The sequence below is a fragment of the Oncorhynchus clarkii genome, chromosome 20 (genome assembly GCF_045791955.1).
Source record: "Oncorhynchus clarkii lewisi isolate Uvic-CL-2024 chromosome 20, UVic_Ocla_1.0, whole genome shotgun sequence".
In the NCBI taxonomy this organism is placed as follows: domain Eukaryota; kingdom Metazoa; phylum Chordata; class Actinopteri; order Salmoniformes; family Salmonidae; genus Oncorhynchus; species Oncorhynchus clarkii.
In genome coordinates, this window is record NC_092166.1 from 11,092,873 (window position 1) to 11,116,011 (window position 23,139).

The 23,139-nt window shown below is 42.7% G+C and overlaps 1 protein-coding gene across 3 annotated transcripts; it reads left to right on the plus strand.

Moving 5' to 3' along the window:
• Positions 1 to 1,279: 1,279 nt before the first annotated feature.
• On the plus strand, positions 1,280 to 21,628 carry LOC139375877 (F-box-like/WD repeat-containing protein TBL1XR1). 3 transcript variants are annotated; one of them, XR_011627856.1, is made up of 16 exons: positions 1,302 to 1,490; positions 3,551 to 3,612; positions 6,340 to 6,443; positions 6,875 to 7,020; positions 11,498 to 11,723; positions 12,149 to 12,281; positions 12,733 to 12,874; positions 14,318 to 14,381; positions 14,626 to 14,723; positions 14,855 to 15,037; positions 15,322 to 15,396; positions 16,466 to 16,593; positions 16,937 to 17,102; positions 17,416 to 17,517; positions 19,074 to 19,554; positions 21,541 to 21,628. XR_011627856.1 is itself a non-coding variant. In XM_071117824.1 (15 exons), the coding sequence occupies exons 3-15, from the start codon at positions 6,386 to 6,388 to the stop codon at positions 19,098 to 19,100; spliced, it is 1,548 nt and encodes a 515-aa protein (XP_070973925.1). In that variant the 5' UTR covers positions 1,280 to 1,490; positions 3,551 to 3,612; positions 6,340 to 6,385; the 3' UTR covers positions 19,101 to 21,628. The 3 variants fall into 3 exon arrangements, 2 of the variants coding, with proteins under 2 accessions (XP_070973925.1, XP_070973926.1); XM_071117824.1 differs by having other exon boundaries at positions 1,280 to 1,490; positions 19,074 to 21,628; XM_071117825.1 differs by lacking the exons at positions 1,302 to 1,490; positions 3,551 to 3,612 and adding an exon at positions 3,931 to 4,016 and having other exon boundaries at positions 19,074 to 21,628.
• The last annotated feature ends 1,511 nt before the right edge of the window (positions 21,629 to 23,139 follow it).

Genomic DNA, 23,139 nt, shown 5'->3' on the forward strand with positions numbered 1-23,139 from the left:
GACCACCGTGACTGAACCAAAATTAAGGAAAGCTTTGACTATATACAGACTCAGTGAACATAGCCTCAGTGGTGTAAAGTACTTAAGTAAAAATACTTTAAAGAACTAGTTAAGTCATTTTTTGGTGTATCTGTAATCTACTATTTATTTTACTGACACCCAGAAGTACTCGTTACATTTTGAATGCTTAGCGGGACAGGAAAATGGTCCAATTCATGCACTTATCAAGAGAACCTCCCTGGTCATCCCTAGCCTCTGATCTGACAGACTCACTAAACACAAATGCATAACTTGTAAATTATGTCTGAGTGTTGGAGTGTGCCTCTGGCTATCCGTAAAATTGAAAAACAAGAAATGGTGCCATCTGCTTTGCTTAATATAAGGAATTTGAAAGTATTTATACTTCTACTTTTGATACTTAAGTATATTTTAGCAATTACATTTACTTTTTATACTTAAGTATATTTAGAACCAAATACTTTTAGACTTTTACTCAAATAGTTAGTATTTTACTGGGTGACTAACTTTTACTTGAGTAACTTTCTATTAAGGTATCTATACTTTTACTCAAGTATCACAATTGGATACTTTTTACAACCCTGCATAGCCTTGCTATTGAGAGATGCTGCCGTAGGCAGACCTGGCTCTCGAGAGAAGACAAAATGAGGTGGAAACTGAGCTGCACTTCCTAACCTCCTGCCAAATGTATGACCATATTAGAGACACATATTTCCCTCAGATTACACAGACTCACAAAGAATTCGAAAACAAATCCAAATTTGATAAACTCCCATATCTACTGGGTGAAATATCACAGTGCAGCAAGATTTGTGACCTGTTGCCACAAGAAAAGGGCAACCAGTGAAGAACAAACACCATTGTAAATACAATCTATATTTATGTTTATTTATTTTCCCTTTTGTACTTTAACTATTTGCACATCGTTAGAACACTGTATATAGCCATAATATAACATTTTAAATGTCTCTATTCCTTTGGAACTTTTGTGAATGTAATGTTTACTGTTTATTTTTGATTGTTTATTTCACTTTTGTTTATTATCTATTTCACTTGCTTTGGCAATGTAAAGATATGTTTCCCACGTCGATTAACCCTTTGAATTGAAGTTGAATTAATCGTAATAAAATAAATTCCCGCTCCTGTGCGCCTACGAAAATAGCACTACACCAACTGGTTGAACAGTAGGAAACACGTTTCCTGTAAACTCTGATAACTCCGCTACAACGAGTGACGTTTGGAAAGACTGTAGCAGGCTGCCAGGACTGCCCATTTTTGTAGGGAAAGTCACGTTACTGTGTCTGAAGCCGTTGGTTTTGAACCGCCTGGCTCTGTATCTCTAGCTATTATCTTTAAAATGTTCATACATTTCCTTGAGATATCAATTTTGCAATATTTGTAAATGGATAACATGGTTTAGCTTGAACACGAGGATTACAGCGGAAACCATCTATCAAAAGATTTCAGACAAAGTAGGTACTGGATTATGGGGACATTTTGAAAGAGCAGCTAACTAGCCTAGCTTACTTGCTAGCGTTTAGCAGAACATTTCATATAAGACCGAATCGTATGTTTTGTATTTGTTGTTGGAACATAGGAATGAATGCAAAATATTGCCACCCCTTTAAACGATTGCCTTTGGTTATTGAAACAACTACGTTAGTGTAGCTAGCTAGCTAACGCTAAGTCCTTTAGCAATGCCTCATGGGCACGGGAGTGTGGCGAGCGGAAAAACCACGTCGCGGTGCTTAGGCTAGCTAGCTAACTTACGTTAGCTTAGCCTCATTTGCTAACAACCGTGTGGGGGATGGGATTTGTGCTCTCTCCGTTAGCTAGCCAGTTAGCTAAGATAGCTTTAGCCTGGTGACATAACGCTAGCTAGCTAACGTTAGGTGACAGACCGTAATAGTTTGGCTAGATGAATGAATTTCTGTTTTAAAAGCTGAGGTTATACGTTAGATGAAATTTAAATGACGCCGTTAACTGTTTATTTAAGTTACCTATAGTAAATTGTGCTAACTAGTTAGCTAGTTAACTAGTAAATGACCTCCAATTAGTTAGCTACCAGTTTGCTAATGTTAGCAGTCTTCTGCCACTACTAGTAGGTCCTCATGCTTCGGCAGTGGGGGACTTTTGTTAACTGGGTGTTAAAGAAATAGAAACTGCCATGGTGTCAGGGCTCAACCTCCCATTTTAAGACCATGATAATAATGAGTAGGGATTAGTCCGATCTTCGATATCAAGTAGACGTGTTCAACTAGGCTACCATGGGAAATAACGTTAGCTAGGTATCCACTGTTTTAAACTCACAACTCACTCATTAGTGACTTGTGTACAGTTAAAGGGGAGAGTTCATTAACTACTGTAGTAGGGAACGGCTCAGTCAGACTAGCTATATCCCAACTCTTTAGTAACTTGTGTACAGTTAAAGGGGAGAGTTCATTAACTACTGTAGTAGGGAACGGCTCAGTCAGACTAGCTATATCCCAACTCTTTAGTAACTTGTGTACAGTTAAAGGGGAGAGTTCATTAACTACTGTAGTAGGGAACGGCTCAGTCAGACTAGCTATATCCCAACTCTTTAGTAACTTGTGTACAGTTAAAGGGGAGAGTTCATTAACTACTGTAGTAGGGAACGGCTCAGTCAGACTAGCTATATCCTAACTCATTAGTAACTTGTGTACAGTTAAAGGGGAGAGTTCATTAACTACTGTAGTAGGGAACGGCTCAGTCAGACTCTCATTCAAGCGTTGTATTTTCAAATAGAGAAGAGAGAGAAAAATGGCAGAATTAATGATTTGTAGCGCCAGAGGAAAAGTCCATCAAATACACAACTAAGTGTTTTTGTTGAGTGTGTTGTAGTGGGATGGAGTGTGGAACCAACATCCCACTTTAGTCTACACACAATCATAACATATGATTTCTTACATTTGCTATCAATTTCTTCAACCTTCTAGCTAGGTGTCAAGAAAACGGAGCATAAGTTATAGAAACAAAGTCATAGCCCTTCCAATAATTGAACTACCATGTTGTAGGCTACATGGCTACATGTTGAAAATTCAACACACATTTTCAAGGTACACTACTATACACAGTCCTTGTGTACTGTAGAAAATACTTCTCCTCAGTCTGCTTCTTGCATTCTCCCACCAGGGCACTGGTAGCACAAAGGTCCATTGGCTGTTTTTGGCTTCAACACTGCTGACCCGGTTTCCCTGATAGTGTAGTGAGTGACACAACCTTCCTGGCCAGTCAACTCTTAACTCTTTCCTCAATCTGCCTACATAGGCACTGCTACATTTCCTTCACAACTTCCATACAACATTGATAGGTAATATCTATGCGCTGGGATTTGTATGTTTGTCATGGATAATCATGAGGTCTGATGTTGCTATGAAATATGATAGCGTCGTCCTCTTTCCATGCTATATACTTTTAAACAGTATACTCAAGGTTTCACTCAAGTACTGGCTCCGAGGAGGGTCAACATGAACAACAGCGTCATTGTTGTTTTCCCTGTCTTGGGTCCTAGATTGCGGAGTTCCTCCTGTGGATGGTGGAGCAATGAGCTTCTGAAAGACACTTGATCACATGGTGAGTAATCTGGAGCTGACATCATCGTATGTAATAGCCTACATGGGGTCCCTTAGAAGCAACACACAAGTTGTGCTTTTGTCCAATAAAGTATATTAGAAAGCACAGTGGTTATCGCAGGTTCACACTTTGACTTGAGTGCAAAGTTTGTTGTAAGGATGACTTTCTCTATACGTTGGCTCAGACCTGGACTACCAGGATGCAGAGTTAATTTTGGATACCACGTAGGATAAGCGTGTCATTTTGCATCAACATAGTCTTTTCTCATCCGCTCTGTGAACTGTAGTGAAGGAGCACGAGAGGAGTCTGCAGGCACAGTCATGCCCCCGACAACATGTCAGGACTCTGGGGTTGAGGCCTGTACTTCAGTGTATGTCAAACAGAGAGACAAAGACCTCACACCAGTGAGTCATATTCACCCTCCATGACCCGGCTGACTTGTGGCACAACCTTGAAGCGGCACGGACTGGAAAAAGAAACACTTCCGTCCCTTGAACGCTGTAAATATTTACGTAGGAGAATAGGAATACACATCGACACAATTTGTAAACGCCTCAACCCGTTGTAATCTGGCTTGTCGAGCTGTAGCTGACATGATTTCCCACACATTCACTCTCGAGGCCCCGGCTGTGATTTATGGATGGAATGTGCCGTACAAACGGTGCTGTGCTGGGTTAATGCATTCACACTCACAGCCTTGGGCCTCGTGCTCAGGGAGAGATTGCTGTCCTTGGGGCTCGTATTCATAGAACATAGGTTTGTCACGAAACCAGGTACTACAATACATGATTTTCCATGGCAGGAAAACACAAGTCAGACAACTCTTTGGTCCTACTGTATGTAAAATATTGTGCTATGGCTTGGAAAAGAAACATGTGATTCTGGGTAACAACATAAGGCTGTTTGTTTCCAATATTAGGACTGTTTTCCTCAGCAAATTTTGTCCGCTTCATGTTTTGTTTCCTTGACACGATACTTCTGAGTTTCGTGATACTGGTATCGTGACAACCCTAGAGAGAGTGCTGTCCGTGGGCCTCGCGTTCAGAGAGGGAGTACAATACAGTAGAATCTACAGTGTACTATAGCCTACCGAGAGGTAAGGGATGTTAACCGGTTAGCCATCAAAAATACATGTGATTGGTTAATTTGCATTATTTGGTACAATTAAATTGTCGGTTGTGCATTTTCATTCGTCATGTATCTTATCACACGCACAGCATACAGAGCCTAGTTTGAGAAGAGGAATATACTGTCACCTGTCAGACAGAATGAGAGCAGCTCTTGAAAAAGCTGCTACTGGAGTGAAACTTGTTTTTATAAGCCCCGTCATTGCATAACAAATTCTATATGCTATCATGTGCTAACTGTTTTGATGGCCACGATTAAAAAGCTACTCTTATTTTTGTTATTAAAGTGTGCCTCCGATTCGCCATTTGAGTGCGTAGGCTATAGTCAATGGTAGGCAGGCTAGGCTATCAGCAGGTCACCCACCACTTTGCAATGTGAGCTATGGTCTGGCTTAACATCACTAATCCTGGCCAGTGGGTGGGTGTTTTCAAGCAGCTACAAGTTTGAATGAAAACCTGGCACTTTCTCATTCTTCTCCTCCGACGCCTTTTGAGAAGGAGGCGAGGAGAGAGACCCTGTCTGTAATTGATATGGGACAAGAGAAAAGCAATGCACTCAGAAAATAACATGAACCTGTTGTCAGTGTATTTAAAAAAATATATATATATTTTTAGATGAATATATGTATGTATGTAGACACCACCTCAGCAACCTGACCCCTCATACTCAATGTGAACACCTATGGGTGTCTCCTGCAACGCGGTTATGCACCCAACATTGTCGTGATTCTGTCTGCGCAATGAAGTGCATCGTCATTCGCCAGAGTTCAAGGCGCTCTTGATTTGATTAGCGTTGGATCTAATTTCTGGTCTGAGTGTTGACTTTAGTCTGCTGGCATGACAGAGAGCTGGAAGTTTCAATCCAGCCATCCTCGTCGTCCCTGTTTATTTCCACAGTCCTGTTTAAACAGTGTGTGGCTTTGCTTGAATAAATACGCGGCAGGGATACAAACTGCTGGCTGTTATTCCCAACCCCTCCCCCCCCATTTCCTTTCCCCCAGTGGTTTTGTCCACAAGAATTAGCCTGCCCTCTTTAAGGAGGGCTTGGTAATGATTTCCAGTTGTGGGGATTAATGAATGGAAACTGGTGCCCCGCCTAAGGACCAGAATGGGAACACTCCACGACCCACCAAAGAAGAATTCAACTCCATGATTGTACTGCCAAATGATGATCGCTGTAGCCACAGAGTTATGAAGTTTGCACAAAGTAGGTCGGGCAAGGTGAGGGATCAAAATGCTTTAGGTCATTATCTGTTGGGGAGTTAGTCTTTAAAAAATATATATTTGACTTGGGAATTACAATCTGTTTTCAAGGATCTACTACACATTTACAATTTACACTACGTGTTGAAAGTCAATGTTGCCACTTGCCAAGACTACCAAGTTCAAAAGCATGCCCAGTTCCACCTACATACTTAGTTACTAATCAGTGTATTGGTAATCCATGGGCAAGCGTTCAAATGTTCAACCCTGACGAAGGCACTGGGTTCATTGACATGTCAGTTCACTCGGTAAATAATTGTCTTACTATAATAGGATTCAGCATTCATATTTTGTCAGGGTAGGTGTTGTAACTGTGTCTGTCTCTTGTTCTTGCTAGGCTCCTATCCTGCGCTGACCCCATGGTTTAACCGCCAGGATTAAAAATGAGCATTAGCAGTGATGAGGTCAACTTCCTGGTGTACAGATACCTGCAAGAGTCGGGTAAGACAGACCTACATCTTCTCATGTACTTTGTGCAGTAGACCGCTCCGGAAATGTAGTGTCTCGTCCTATTGAACATTTCTATTTGAACTAATTGGGACCACTATCCATTGTCAGATCTGCAATTTATCTAGCTGAAATGCAGGAAAAATGCTTAATATATCTACCACCATAATCTTCAAATGGAATGTTAACTGAGTGCTACACAGCTGGTGAAGCTGGTTGAAATTATGTCACTATGACCAGACACGGGTTGAAATGATGTCACTATGACATCATTTCAACAAGTTTTGCCTGCTGAGTATAAACTCTTCAAGGTGAACGTAACCATAACAACCTAATGACGCAGTGGTGTAGCGATTTGAAGGACGGGGGTGTAACAACACTAATGTCCCTCTCTCGCTCTCTCCATCCCTCTCCCTGTCTGCCAGGCTTCTCCCACTCGGCTTTCACCTTTGGCATAGAGAGCCACATCAGCCAGTCCAATATCAACGGAGCCCTGGTGCCCCCTGCTGCCCTCATCTCCATCATTCAGAAGGGCCTGCAGTACGTGGAGGCAGAGGTCAGCATCAACGAGGTCAGTACCCTCAATGCTAACTTGCTTATTTACTGACTGTACGCCACTAACCGTCAACTTTCCTATATATTGACTGTTTATTTTATTTAACTAGGCAAGTCAGTTAAGAACAAATTCTTATGTACAATGACGGCCTAGGAACAGTGGGTTAACTGCCTTGTTCAGGGGCAGAACGACAGATTTTTACCTTGTCAGCTCAGGGATTCGATCTAGCAACCTTTCGGTTACTGGCCCAACGCTGTAACCACTAGGTTACCTGCCGCCGTGTTCAATACCTTCTCTGTAGCCTTTAATTTCCTAAATGTAAGACGGTTGAAGTTGCCCCAACCACAAATCTAGGATTACATTACATCTAATCCTAGGGAAGAGCAAATCCTATGACATCATCTGCTCTATTGCTCTGCTATAGCTGATGTCATTGGATTGTAATTTTCTAGTGCTCTTCTACAGATTTTGACTAAAATATCTGGGTAAAGACGCATGTTAGACATATCAATTGAAACATTCAAAGGTAAAGAAAGACATTTTAACTTTTGAGTGGAATTTCCCTTTAGCCACTAGGGTATTATAAAACCATCTGGCCCTGAATCACCTGTAGTGATGGGGTGGGAATTAATGAAGTTACAAATCGCAATATTATTTTTGGACTATCTTATCTATATTTGACTCAAAGTATCGATTTGGACATGTATTCATTATAATTTTTGCTACTGTAGGTAGTTAGCTAGTGCTGGTCATCTGTGCCTGCGCCAAAACTGCTGTTTTTCATCCTATAGCTTGTTCTCCGTTTTGTTTTTAAATAGTGAGCCAACATGTTTTCAGCACTTTGTTTCACTGACTGATCAAAACTTGTTTTCTACTGTTCTCTCTTGTCCCTCAGCAGCAGACATAGTGAGCAATATGTTAGGAACATCAAATCACAGTGAAAGCACGCTGTCGAATCAATACATATAGAATCACAATACATATACAGTGGGGAGAACAAGTATTTGACACACTGCTGATTTTTCTACTTACAAAGCATGTAGAGGTCTGTAATTTTTTATCATAGGTACACTTCAACTGTGAGAGATGGAATCTAAAACAAAAATCCTGAAAATCACATTGTATGATTTTTAAGTAATTAATTTGCATTTTATTGCATGACATAAGTATTTGATCACCTACCAACCAGTAAGAATTCCGGCTCTCACAGATCTGTTAGTTTTTCTTTAAGAAGCCCTCCTGTTCTCCACTCATTACCTGTATTAACTGCACCTGTTTGAACTCATTACCTGTATAAAATAAATCAAACAGACTCCAACCTCTCCACAATGGCCAAGACCAGAGAGCTGTGTAAGGACATCGGGAAGACCTTGTAGACCTGCACAAGGCTGGGATGGACTACAGGACAATAGGCAAGCAGCTTGGTAAGAAGGTAACTGTTGGCGCAATTATTCGAAAATGGAAGAAGTTCAAGATGACGGTCAATCACCCTCGGTCTGGGGCTCCACGCAAGATCTCACCTCGTGGGGCATCAATGATCATGAGGAAGGTGAGGGATCAGCCTAGAACTACACTGCAGGACCTGGTCAATGACCTGAAGAGAGCTGGGACCACCGTCTCAAAGAAAACCATTAGTAACACACTACGCTGTCATGGATTAAAATCCTGCAGCGCATGCAAGGTCCCCCTGCTCAAGCCAGCGCATGTCCAGGCCCGTCTGAAGTTTGCCAATGACCATCTGGATGGTCCAGAGGAGGAATGGGAGATGGTCATGTCGTCTGATGAGACAAAAATATAGCTTTTTGGTCTAAACTCCACTCGCCGTGTTTGGAGGAAGAAGAAGGATGAGTACAACCCCAAGAACACCATTCCAACCGTGAAGCATGGAGGTGGAAACATTCTTTGGGGATGCTTTTCTACAAAGGGGACAGGACGACTGCACCGTATTGAGGGAAGGATGGATGGGGCCATGTATCGCGAGATCTTGGCCAACAACCTCCTTCCCTCAGTAAGAGCATTGAAGATGGGTCGTGGCTGGGTCTTCCAGCATGACAACGACCCGAAACACACAGACAGGACATCTCAAGGTCCTGGAGTGGCCTAGCCAGTCTCCAGACCTGAACCCAACAGAAAATCTTTGGGGGGAGCTGAAAGTCCGTATTGCCCAGCGACAGCCCGGAACCTAAAGGATCTGGAGAAGGTCTGTATGGAGGAGTGGGCTAAAATCCCTGCTGCAGTGTGTGCAAACCTGGTCAAGAACTACAGGAAACGTATGATCTCTGTAATTGCAAACAAAGGTTTCTGTACCAAATACTTATGTCATGCAATAAAATGCAAATTAATTACTTAAAAATCATACAATGTGATTTTCTGGATTTTTGTTTTAGATTCCATCTCTCACAGTTGAAGTGTACCTATGATAAAAAATTACAGACCTCTACATGCTTTAAGTAGGAAACACTGCCGATTTTGCAGGTTATCAAATACTTGTTTGCCCCACTGTAAAATCATGAGAATCACAATACATATAGAATCAATGTTTATCGAATCGGGAGAATCGCAATACATATCGAATTGGAATACATATAGAATCGTGAGAATCACAATACATATCGAATTGGAATACATATAGAATCGTGAGAATCACAATACATATCGAATTGGAATACATATAGAATCGTGAGAATCACAATACATATCGAATTGGAATACATATAGAATCGTGAGAATCACAATACATATCGAATCGCAATGCATATCGAATCGCAATGCATACAATTGAAGTCGGAACTTTACATACACTTATGTTGGAGTCATTAAAACTAGTTTTTCAACCATTCCACAAATTTCTTGTTAAACTATAGTTTTGGCAAGTGGGTTAGGACATCTACTTTGTGCATGACACAAGTCATTTTTCCAACAATTGTTTACAGAGAGATTATTTAACTTATATTTCACTGAATCACAATTCCAGTGGGTCAGAAGTTTACATACACTAAGTTGACTGTGCCTTTAAACAGCTTGGAAAATTTCAGAAAATTACGTCATGGCTTTAGAAGCTTCTGATAGGCTAATTGACATCATTAGAGTCAATTGGAGGTGTATCTGTGGATGTATTTCAAGGCCCACCTTCAAACCCAGTGCCTATTTGCTTGACATCATGGGAAAATCAAAAGAAATCAGCCAAGACCTCATAATTTTTTGCTGGTTCATCACAAGTCTGGTTCATCCTTGGGAGCAATTTCCAAATGTCTGAAGGTACCATGTTCATCTGTACAAACAATAGTACGCAAGTATAACCACCATGGGACCACGCAGCCGTCATACTGCTCAGGAAGGAGACGCATTCTGTCTCCTAGAGATGAATGTACTTTGGTGCGAAAAGTGCAAATCAATCCCAGAACAACAGCAAAGGACCTTGTGAAGATGCTGGAGGAAACGGGTACAAAAGTATCTATATCCACAGTAAAATGAGTCAACATAACCTGAAAGGTTGCTCAGCAAAGAAGGCACTGCTCCAAAACCGCCATAAAAAAAGCCAGACTACGGTTTGCAACTGCACATGGGGACAAAGATTGTACTTTTTGGAGAAATGTCCTCTGGTCTGAAACAAAAATGGAACTGTTTGGCCGTAATGACCATCGTTATGTTTGTGGGGTGCTTTGCTGCAGGAGGGATTGGTGCACTTCACAAAATAGATGGCATCATGAGGCAGGAAAATTATGTGGATATATTGAAGCAACATCTCAAGACATCAGTCAGGAAGTTTAAGCTTGGTCGCAAATGCGTCTTCCAAATGGACAATGACCCCAAGCATACTTCCAAAGTTGTGGCAAAATGGCTTAAGGACAACAAAGGTATTGGAGTGGCCATCACAAAGCCCTGACCTCAATCCTATAGAAAGTTTGTGGGCAGAACTGAGAAGGCGTGTGCGAGCAAGGAGGCCTCCAAACCTGGCTTAGTTACACCAGCTCTGTCAGGAGTAATGGGCCAAAATTCACCCAACTTATTGTGGGAAGCTATCTGCAACATTTGACCCAAGTTAAACAGTTTAAAGGCAATGCTACCAAATACTAATCGAGTTTGATAGCTTCTGACCCACTGGGAATGTGATGAAAGAAATAAAAGCTGAAATAAATCACTACCATTACACTGACATTTCACGTTCTTAAAATAAAGTGGTGACCCTAACTGACCTAAGACAGGGAATTTTTACTAGGATTAAATGTCAGGAATTGTGAAAAACTGGGTTTTATTGCATTTGGCTAAGGTGTATGTAAACTTCTGATCTCAACTGTATATAATCGCAATACATATAGAATTGCAATACATATAAAATCGCAATACATTTAGGAACGTAAGAATCGCAATACTTATAGAATCAGCAGCTAAGTATGGTGATGATGAGGTCTCTGCAGTTCCCAGCCCCACCCATCATTAGTAGTACCTGAAGCCGTGCAAGAACCCAAACTTCTGTCTTGTTGCCACCCAGGATGGCACTCTTTTTGACGGGCGGCCCATCGAGTCGCTGTCCCTTATCGACGCGGTTATGCCCGACGTGGTGCAGACGCGGCAGCAGGCCTACAGGGAAAAGCTGGCCCAGCAGCAGCAGGTGGGCAGCACCAGCGGCACCCAGGGCCTCCAACCTGGCGGTGCCAAGAACGGAGAGGGAGGCACCGCTGCCAACGGCGAGGAGAACGGCGCCCATGGCTTAGCCAGTGAGCAGAACCTTTTTATTATCGCACGTCTTTGATTATTTTTGTTACATTTTCCATGTTTCCTTTCATGATCCATAACAGTACAACTGATTTACAATACATAAACTCAAGAGGTGTGAGGCCTAAAGCACAATCTACGATGGAGACTGTCATCCATACTAACACTAGCGTAGGTTTAGCTGCTATTCGACAAGCTAGCAATATCCCCCTCTGGTCATGGATTTAACAGGGGTGGAAACTCCATCAGCCAATGCTTACGTAAATCCTATGCATTTTAAATGATGGAGGAATGTGCAAGTGCAGAATTGGCCCAGGACTCCGCCCAAAAACTCTGATCTGTGTGTCTAGCATAGAGATAGAGGACTCTAGATGGATATAAGACATTTGATACATGATGAGTCTAACTTTATGGTGTGCCTCCCCAGACCACCATGCAGAGATGATGGAGGTGGACCAGGATGTGGAGATCCCCCAAAACAAGGCCATGGTGCTGAGGGGCCACGAGTCAGAGGTGTTCATCTGTGCCTGGAACCCCGTCAACGACCTGCTCGCCTCTGGGTACAGAACAAACTCCTATATCCTTCTGTTTCACTGTCTGTCCTACTTCTGTTTCACTGTCTGTCCTACTTCTGTTTCACTGTCTGTCCTACTTCTGTTTCACTGTCTGTCCTACTTCTGTTTCACTGTCTGTCCTACTTCTGTCTCTCTACAGAGAAGGGACATAGCCTAAAGATAAATTATTTCTGTTCATAAAGTAAAATCCACCTTCATACAGCATTGGTAGTCTGGAGAAGTATGCATTGACCTACATTTTGATGTGGCAGAACTTAGTCAAGGCTGTTTCCAACAGGTTGCTGGTGGTAACTTTCAGTGAAATAATGTTTGTGTGTTTTGTACTCGCACATCTAATTGAATCCTACGCACCATATAATACAATCTACGTAGTCAGACATTACTGTGGTTTTAGGCTATCCAAAGAAGTTGGATGACTGTGTGTGTGTGTGTGTAGGTCTGGGGACTCGACGGCGCGGATCTGGAACCTGAGTGAGAACGGCACGGGCAGCTCCACGCAGCTGGTGCTGAGACACTGTATACGGGAGGGAGGCCAGGACGTACCCAGCAACAAAGACGTCACCTCACTGGACTGGAATGTGAGTTAGAGAGAGACCCCGATTAGTTTGTCTTCCCAGCTGGAAATATGGGACCGGCTTCTCTCGCCCATGGAAAATACAGGGCTGTCGCTACTGAATAAAGATTTACAGTAGAGCAGGCTGTCATTTCCCTGCTCTATGAAGGATACTCAACCTGCTTTTAAAGTACTTTGAGCCTAATCGCAACTCAGGACAAGCAGGAAAAACTGACTTTCTGGTAAATGTTTGATGTCATCAGGAGATAATTTTTTGCCAAGTTTTTAGTAATGCACATAAATCTCAAATTAGGATCGGTCCCTTGTTTGGTCCCAATCAGGTGTGCAACAGGAACAAACAAAAATATGGCAACCCAGAATTCCAGGTTAACCTCTCTGGGATATATGTGGGACACTAGCGTTCCACCTGGCCAAAAGCCAGGGAAAATACAGAGCGCCAAATTCAAACAAATTACTATAAAAATCAAACTTTCATTAAATCACACATGCAAGATAGAAAATTAAAGCTACACTTGTTGTGAATCCAGCCAACATGTCAGATTTCAAAAAGGCTTTAGGGCAAAAGCAAACGATGCTATTATCTGAGGATGGCACCTCCGTAAACAAAGAGATAAACCATATTTCAGGCGCGACACAACGCAGAAATAAAAATATAATTCATGCCTTACCTTTGACGAGCTTCTTTTGTTGGCACTCTAATATGTCTCAAACATCACAAATGGTCCTTTTGTTCGATTAATTCCGTCCATATATATCCAAAATGTCAATTTATTTGGCGTGTTTGATCCAGAAAAACACCGGTTCCAACTTGCTCAACATGACTACAAAATATCTCAAACGTTACCTGTAAACTTTGCCAAAACATTTCAAACTACTTTTGTAATACAACTTTAGGTATTTTTTAACGTAAATAATCGATAAAATTGAAGATGGGATGATCTGTGTTCAGTACAGGAAGAAAACAAACTGAAGCATGCTTTCTGGTCACACGCCTCTAATAGTACACTTCAAGTGACCCTCGTTCAAGATGGCCATACTTCTTCATTACACAAAGGAATAACCTCAACCAATTTCTAAAGACTGTTGACATCCAGTGGAAGCGATAGGAACTGCAATAAGATCCCTTAGATATCTGGATTCCCAATGAAAACCCATTGAAAAGTGACCTAAAAATAAATACATCTGAATGGTTTGTCCTTGGAATTTCACCTGCTAAATAAGTTCTGTTATACTCAGACATGATTCAAACAGTTTTAGAAACGTCAGTGTCTTCTATCCAAATCTACTAATAATATGCATATCTTATCTTCTGGGGATGAGTAGCAGGCAGTTGAATTTGGGCATGCATTTCATCCGGACGTGAAAATACTGCCCCCTGTCACCAAGAAGTTAAAGGTTTTATTTTTTTTTAAATTTTTTTTAACCCCGATGAATTTGTATTTTTCAGAGTGAGGGTACGCTGCTAGCCACAGGCTCGTACGACGGCTTTGCCAGAATATGGACTAAAGACGGTAAGCCATTTTAAGATGCACTACGGCTGTTGTTAATTGTTTACATAACATTTTTGCTTTAATAGTTTTAGGCAAACCAATATAAGCGTTTGTCCAATGAGGTAATTTCTGGACAACATGTCTATCCATTTAGGGGGATCCTTTTTGGTTAGAGCAGCATCTCAACATTTCTAAACACCGAATCATAGATGACCCATAAACCTGTTCTCATGCTAAACAAGCACCGTGATGTGTGTTTTTGCAGGTAACCTCGCCAGTACCTTGGGCCAGCATAAAGGTCCTATATTTGCCCTTAAATGGAATAAGAAAGGAAACTTCATCCTCAGTGCAGGAGTAGATAAGGTAAGATAACGGGTTTTGTGATAGACAGTTGGATTTAAAATCCTTTTAAAATGAATTTGATTCATCATGGGGTGCTGTCATTGGTCAGTCATGATGAAAGGACTCTGACAGTGTATCCATCTCCCGTTCAGACCACCATCATTTGGGACGCCCACACAGGAGAGGCCAAGCAGCAGTTTCCCTTCCACTCTGCGCCGGCCCTGGACGTGGACTGGCAGAGCAACAACACGTTTGCCTCCTGTAGCACGGACATGTGCATACACGTGTGTAAGCTGGGCCAGGACCGGCCTGTCAAGACTTTTCAGGGACACACGGTAAGACCAGGGACTGGCTGTCTGGCCTGGATGCGTTTCAACAGTCTCCTCTCTGTCACATTGACTGACATTGATTCATCTCTATAGTCTAAAGGCCTCGTCTTCAAATGCACTGACCTGAATATAAAGATGAAGGCTTTTGCCCGTCCTGTTCCTGTTCTCACATCACTACAGGAAGTGCCTTTAGACAGTTAATGCATTCTTTGTGTGCTGCTATATTATAAAGTTCACAACGTGTTTCCTTGTATTTCCACTCATCATCCCTTTCTCTTTCCCTCCTATAGAATGAAGTGAATGCAATCAAGTGGGATCCCACGGGGAGTCTGCTGGCCTCCTGCTCTGACGACATGACACTCAAGGTCATTACACACACACACACACACACAGAGCTCTCGCTCGCACACACACCGCTCGCACACACACACACAGCTCTCTCTCGCACACACACACACAGCTCTCTCTCGCACACACACACACAGCTCTCTCTCGCACACACACACACAGCTCTCTCTCGCTCACACACACACCACTCACACACACACCTCTCACACCTCTGACACACACACACCTCTCACACTCACACCTCTCACACACACAGCTCTCACACACGCACAGCTCTCACACACGCACAGCTCTCACACACGCACAGCTCTCTCTCTCACACACACAGCTCAGAACAAGCTTCCTGACATCTTCCTAAATGAAAGTGACCTCTAGCTACTGTACTGGCAAATCTGTATTTAGTGGAGTAAGAACAGAGTAGTGTTATTGGGGACCGTTGGTCGTAGTTTATAGGCCGGATCTACAACCTCTTCTTCCTGAGTCGGTCCTATGATGCTACATAATGTCTGTCTCTCCTTCCTGAGTCGATCCCATGGTGCTACATAATGTCTCTCTCTCTCTCCTTCCTGAGTCGGTCCTATTATGCTACATAATGTCTGTCTCTCCTTCCTGAGTTGATCCCATGGTGCTACATAATGTCTCTCTCTCTCCTTCCTGAGTCGGTCCCATGGTGCTACATAATGTCTCTGTCGATCCCATGGTGCTACATAATGTCGCTGTCTCCCTCCTTCCTGAGTCGGTCCCACATAATGTCTCTGTCGATCCCATGGTGCTACATAATGTCTCTCTCTCTCCTTCCTGAGTCGGTCCCATGGTGCTACATAATGTCTCTGTCGATCCCATGGTGCTACATAATGTCGCTGTCTCCCTCCTTCCTGAGTCGGTCCCATGGTGCTACATAATGTCTCTCTCTCCTTCCTGAGTTGATCCCATGGTGCTACATAAAGTCTGTCTCCTTCCTGAGTCGGTCCCATGGTGCTACATAATGTCTCTGTCGATCCCATGGTGCTACATAATGTCTCTCTCCTTCCTGAGTCGGTCCCATGGTGCTACATTATGTCTGTCTCTCTCCCGTCTGTCTCTCAGATTTGGAGTATGAAGCAGGACTCGTGTGTCCACGACCTGCAGGCCCACAGTAAGGAGATCTACACCATCAAGTGGAGCCCCACGGGGCCCGGGACCAACAACCCCAATGCCAACCTGATGCTGGCCAGGTAATAAAAGATGGTGAAACACTCCAACTCCCAGCATTCCTCTGTTTTTTGTGTTTTTTTTATCATAAGAGGTTATGTATCATAAACATTTAGGATCTGTACGTGACGTAGTATGGAGTCATGTGTTCATCTCTGTGACATTCTGTTTCCCCCAGCTGAAGAAAAAAAAAGAGCCCAGGATCGTCACTAATCAAATATAAGTGAATAGATCTTCTGTCCTTCTCTCTGCCTTTAACCCTCCTAAACAGCTCCAGGGGCGCTGCACCATGCTCCCTCCCAAATGGGTGGTGTCTGGGTCGTTAGGAGCAGGAGATGGATACTAAAGTACTGTTCTTCTCCCCAGCGCGTCGTTTGACTCGACGGTGCGTCTGTGGGATGTGGAGCGAGGCGTGTGCATCCACACGCTCACCCGCCACCAGGAGCCCGTCTACAGTGTGGCCTTCAGCCCCGACGGGCGCCACCTGGCCAGCGGCTCCTTCGACAAGTGTGTCCACATCTGGAACACACAGGTACGGGGCGGACTGACACAAACACAGTCGCTGACGTCACTCGTACATCATTCACATCTCAAGCCTGACGGTTTCTTGTAGGGCTGGTCTGGTGGTCGACGAATGGGTTTGAATATTTAGGTCTGACTCTGACGTATATGATGCATTGATTTCAATGGGTGATTTCTGTGAAAATTTGAGTTCTACATGTAAATCTGGAGCTCAGCCCTTAGTGAGATGCGTGTAATAATGTAAACATGATTGAAATTGAGTTGCCCCAAATCCATTTTTCCTGATCATTGTTGGCTGATTACACCCCTATCCCTCTGTCCAGACGGGTGCTTTAGTCCACAGCTACAGGGGAACGGGGGGCATCTTCGAGGTGTGCTGGAACGCCACGGGCGACAAGGTGGGAGCCAGTGCATCAGACGGATCGGTAAGTCTCACTAGCTGCCTCTTAATGGACACAGCCAGGAATGATTTCCTGGTGTCCGGAGGAGCTGAGCTGGAATAACGTCAGACCCCAGTTAAAAGCTTTATCTAGGGCCCAAGGTGTCTCGTGGTCCGGGTAAACGCCTGGCTTCGTTTACACACACTGTTCACCGAGCACCAAGTAGTGACACTTTTTATATAGATTGTAGTACTGTGCTAATGATCTGTTAGCTACCTGTCCAGTATCCAGCGTCTGTTATATTCATCTGGGGGTAAAAAAGAGCAATGAACAGAATTGTTTACTTGCCAACAGTTGCAGCTGAGGAGTAATGAATCAAACGGCTAGTTTGTCGATGGTATTGAGCGTCTACAGGTCATCTGTAAGGGATTGTTCTAGAAGTTCCACACCATAGTGCCCTCCAAGCTCATCACTAAGCTCAGGAACCTGGGACTGAACACATCCTTCTGCAACTGGATCCTGGACTTTGAGGGACTACAGTGGGGGTAGGCAATAACGCATCCGCCACACAGACCCTCAATACGGGGGCCCCTTAGGGGTTGCGTGCTTAGTCCCTTCCTGTACTCCCTGTTCACCCACGACTGGCGTGGCCGCGCACGACTCCCAACACCATTAAGTCTGCTGACGACACATCTACATCAACGGAGCTGTAGTGGAACGGATCGAGAGCTTCAAGTTCCTTGGTGTCCACTATGGAATTATCGTCCACACACAGAAACAGTTGTGAAGAAGGCACGACAATGCCTTTTCCCCATCAGGAGGCTGAAAAGATTTGGCATGGGCTCTCAGATCCTCAAAGTTATACGGCTGCACCATTGAGAGCATCTTGACTGGCTGCATCACCGCTTGGTATGGCAACTGCTTGGCATCCGACCGCAAGATGCTACAGCGGGTAGTGCGTATGCCCTAGTACATCACTGTAGCTGAGCTCTATGCCAGGTGGTGTCAGAACAAGGCTTAAAATGGTCAGACTGTTCTCTCTGTTACCGATACCAGGCGGTGTCAGAACCTGAGGTTCCGCAGATTGAATAATGAAGTGACTTTCTGCAGTGTATACTGGACCTCTTAGACTAGTAATGGATGTGTGTTTGTCTCATTGTTAAAGGCATAGTTGGTTTCTATGTTAAAGGGATACTTCAGGATTTTGGTAATGGGGCCATTTATCTACTTCCCCAGAGTCAGATGAACTTATGCATCACCATTTTTATGTCTCTGTGTCAAGTAAGAAGGAAGTTAAGAGGTAGATGTGCGAGCCATTGCCAAATAGCCAGATAATGACAGGAAGTCTGTGGTACCTGCTAGCAGATACCCATAGACTTTCAGTCATTGCGCTAATGCTAGTTGGCAATGGCACGCAAATCTACCTCTTAACTTCATACTGCACGCAGAGACAATGTTTATCTGACTATGGGAAAGTAGATAAAGGGCCGTTAAGGCCAGGGGTTTTCCAGGTCTGGTCACGTGGTCAGAAAAAAAAATGGCCCAGCTCATTACATATGACCTTTAACGTCTATCTTTCCTGCTCTCTTTCTCTGTTCCAGGTTTGTGTATTAGACCTGAGGAAATGACGCTCGTTTGGGGAGCCATGGACCGACTACGAATGTGTACATAGCCAAAATGACTGTCCCTGCCTGTCGTCTACACTGCTGTAGTCCCATCAGAAGCCATGGCCTGCCATCACAACCACCACCATAAACACTTAAACTACACCTCCAGAGAAGGGGGTCTGCCCCCCCCCACCCCCCCACCCCACCCCACCCCATCAAGTCACTCAGACCCACAGGAGAGAGAAATTACTTTTACGTTCAGAAAATTAAAAAAAATCCCAAAGGGGACCCATTGCATACATACCAAAATATCTGCTATTTTGTTTACTTTGTTTATTTTTATCCTTTATACCAGAAATTAGACATGTCTTTTTTTCCCTCACGTCGTTGGTGTGTGCATATTGTACATGTCAGCATGTTTTGTCGTCCTTTTGCCGTAGGTTTGTGTGTTACATGTCGGGGAAAGAGTGGAGAGGTCAGTAGGCTTTTTGTTTCTTTTACCATTTGGATTTGAAACGGTTTATTGGGAGAAATCCATTCACTTTGACACTGTACTTTTTTTTGTTGTTGTTATGGCTCAAGAAAACATTGAACAAATCTATATTTCATAAGTTGAAATGGGTTAATTGTAATTTTGATGCTTGTTTTTCAGTTTGCCCAAAATTGTTTGTTTAAAAAAAAATATTTGTCAGAGAGCATTTAGTGAGGAGGAATGCCCAATGTCTCATTTTGCTTGTTTACCTTGAGAAATGGTTTCAGGTGTGAACTGTTAGATCTCTGGACTAAAGATCATCACCGTTAGCTACTACATAACCCCATTCTGTCATATTTTAAGGACATGTTTAGGTTTCAGTGTTATGTAGAAGGAAAGGCTGATCGTCCATCTGTGCCTCCGTGGCTCTTTTAGCCAGAACACAGGAATGGCAGTGCTTTGGGTAGCTCATGAATGAATAGGACACAGGACAACCCCCATACAAACGCCGATGTCAAAGTTAGCCGGGAGTTTTCATACCCGAAATTGGTCAAACATGAGATTTTGCCAACGTTCCAAGACTACTTTTGAGTTGTAACTTCTGACCAACTTTGATTTTGGAGTGAACCATTGTTTCAAGTGTTCTGTTTGAGGACGCACTGCTGTGTCTGCTCTTAGGTCATTGTGGATGATTGATTTTCTACCCAGCACCAACACTTGGGAGACAGGCTGTGTCAAGGCCTATGCATGGATAGATGGTGCTTATTTTTTTTGGTGGTCAGAAGGTGATGTTTTCTAGGCAGGGAGATGAGAGGTGGACTTTGGAACATATGACTTGACGTAACATTCTAACTATATATATATATATATGTGTGAGACATCACAGGGGATTCTTTTTGTATGGCTCTTGTATGCAAGGTTGGTTTTGAGAAATCCTCCATAACTCTCGAAGACACGCTTGGAAATGTGTTATTCTTATGCATCATGTGGGTCTTTCACCATGACAAATGGTTCTTTATAAAATACCATTAAACAGTCATAGCTGTAAAAGAGCAGCCCTAAGAATGGGTTTGTTTTAAGTTATTTTCTGCACTTAAGAATAATGCAAAACAGGGACATGTGTTCAAGCAAGGGTTGGGGTCAATTCCATTTGGATTCATTCTGGAAGTGAACTCCCAATTCAAAAATTTGAATAAAATATTAATTGAAAATAAATGGAACGTTTGTTTTTCTCCCGTTATTGAATTGGAATTTGAGCGCTTTAAAATGGCTTTGACCACCACCCCTGGTTGGTGCTTCCAGACGCAGGATAATCCTGTTTAATATCTCTCCAGTAGCTGAACGCGTGCAGTCGTTCTGTGAAAAAGCGAGGGACAATAGTAGTTTCTGAACTGCTGACTTGTTGGGTACACATTGGATCCAACCCAACTTCATGGCATTCCAACATACCATATCTTAGCCCTAGCTAACATCCAGTGGCTTTAAAAACACCCATATTTTATTTAACAAAAAAAATTATCCAAAAGTCTCCTTTGCTCAGAAAGAATGTCACTTGTTTTACAAATGCATTTTGTACAGAAGCTAGCTATTTTGAAGTTTGCTTTAATATAACCAACAGTGAGTGGATCGTACCATGAAGACTTATTAGGAAGTCTGACAGTGGAATGGTATTTTATAATGTTTGTTTTAAAATGATCTTTTTACACTGCATTCAAGTGTTTGCTATTTCTTGTTCCTACCTACAGTACTAATTCTCTTTGCTATGCCTAAAAAGCTCTTAAAGGTTTTGTACTCTTTGAAAAACTTTTATAATTCTGATTTATTTGTAGCTATGTACGCAAAAATGAACAAGAACAATACATCTAAACTTTAATGTGGATGTATCCATAACACCCTGGACCATGTAGGTAAATACCAGTGTGCAGATTTTAGTTTTTTGTTTAATTTTGTCTTTGCCCTCACCCATGTTATTTTCTCTCACTCACACAGATGCTGAGACTCTGCAACCTACGCATCTGACTGTTGTAATATCAATCAGACCTTTGAAACGTCTAGAATAAAAAATCTATTTTGATAATAGCCGTGTGTTTTTCTGTTGACTTGGTTTGTTTCTCACCTAGAGGCCTTTTGGTGTATTGCATGTTTTTAAAACATTGAATCTTTTTAGTTTATGAAATACACATCCTCTCAGCCATAGGTTGTGCAGTAGTCTATCCATGGTCATGGTACATGCGGAAATATTCAGACCCATCGGCTGGGGCGGCAGGGTAGCCTAGTGGTTAGAGCGTTGGACTAGTAACCGAAAGGTTGCAAGTTCATATCCCTGAGCTGACAAGGTACAAATCTGTCATTCTGCCCGGCAGTTAACCCACTGTTCCTAGGCTGTCATTGAAAATAATTTGTTAACTGACTTGCCTAGTTAAATAAAGGTAAAATTAATACAAAAATAAAAATCTACACCAAATACCCCATTTTTGTACTTCTATATATAAAAAAAATAAAAATTGAATACTTATGTAAAAGTAAGATTCCGACACTTGACTGAGTACTTTGTTGAAGCACCTTTGGCAGATATTACAACCTTGAGTCTTCCTGGGTATGATGCTACAAGCTTTCCACACATGTATTTGGGGTGTTTCTCCCATTCCTCTCTGCAGATCCTCTCAAGCTCTTGTCAGGTTGGATGGGGAGCATCACTGGACAGCTGTTTTCAGGTCTCTCCATAAATGTTTGATTGGGTTCAAGTCCAGGTTCTGGCTGGGCCACAAGAACATTCAGACTTGTCCCGAAGCCACTTCTGCATTGTCTTAGATGTGTGCTTAGGGTCATTGTTCTGCTGAAAGGTGAACCTTTGCCCCAGTCTGAGGTCCTGAGCAGGTTTTCATCGAGGATCTCTGTACTTTGCTCCGTTCATCCTTCCCACAATCCTGACTAGTCCCTGCCATTGAAAAACATCCCCACAGCATGATGCTTCACCTAAGGGATGGTACCAGGTTTCTTCCAGACGTGACACCTGGAATTTAGGCCAAAGAGTTCAATCTTTGTTTTATCAGACCAGAGAATCTTGTTTCTCATGGTCATAGTCCTTTTGGCAAACTCCAAGTGGTCTGAGATGTGGCTTCCGTCTGGCCACCTTATTGGTAGAGTGCTGCAGAGATGATCAATGGAAACAGGATGCACCTGAGCTCAATTTCGAATCTCATAGCGAAGGGTCTGAATGTTTATGTAAATAAGGTTATTTTCTTTGCTTTGTCATTATGGGGTATTGTGTGTAGATTGATGAGAATGCTTTTTAAATGTAATACATTTAAAATAAAAAGGCTGTAACGTGAGAAAAGGGGTCTGAATACTTTCTGAATCCACTGTAGCATCGTCCCTCGATCACTTTCGGCACAGACAGAAGGAGCCAGATGTCTCACAGGATGTATAAATCTGAAGTATCCGTTTAGAACTTCCACTCACCACCAAATATGGTAATGATGGGAAGTGGGAGAAGATGGAGCCAGATGAAACTTGGACGACGTTCTGCTAACTTCAACTTTTAATACATTTTCTGTTCCCAAAACTACAATCTGTTAAGAGCAGAGT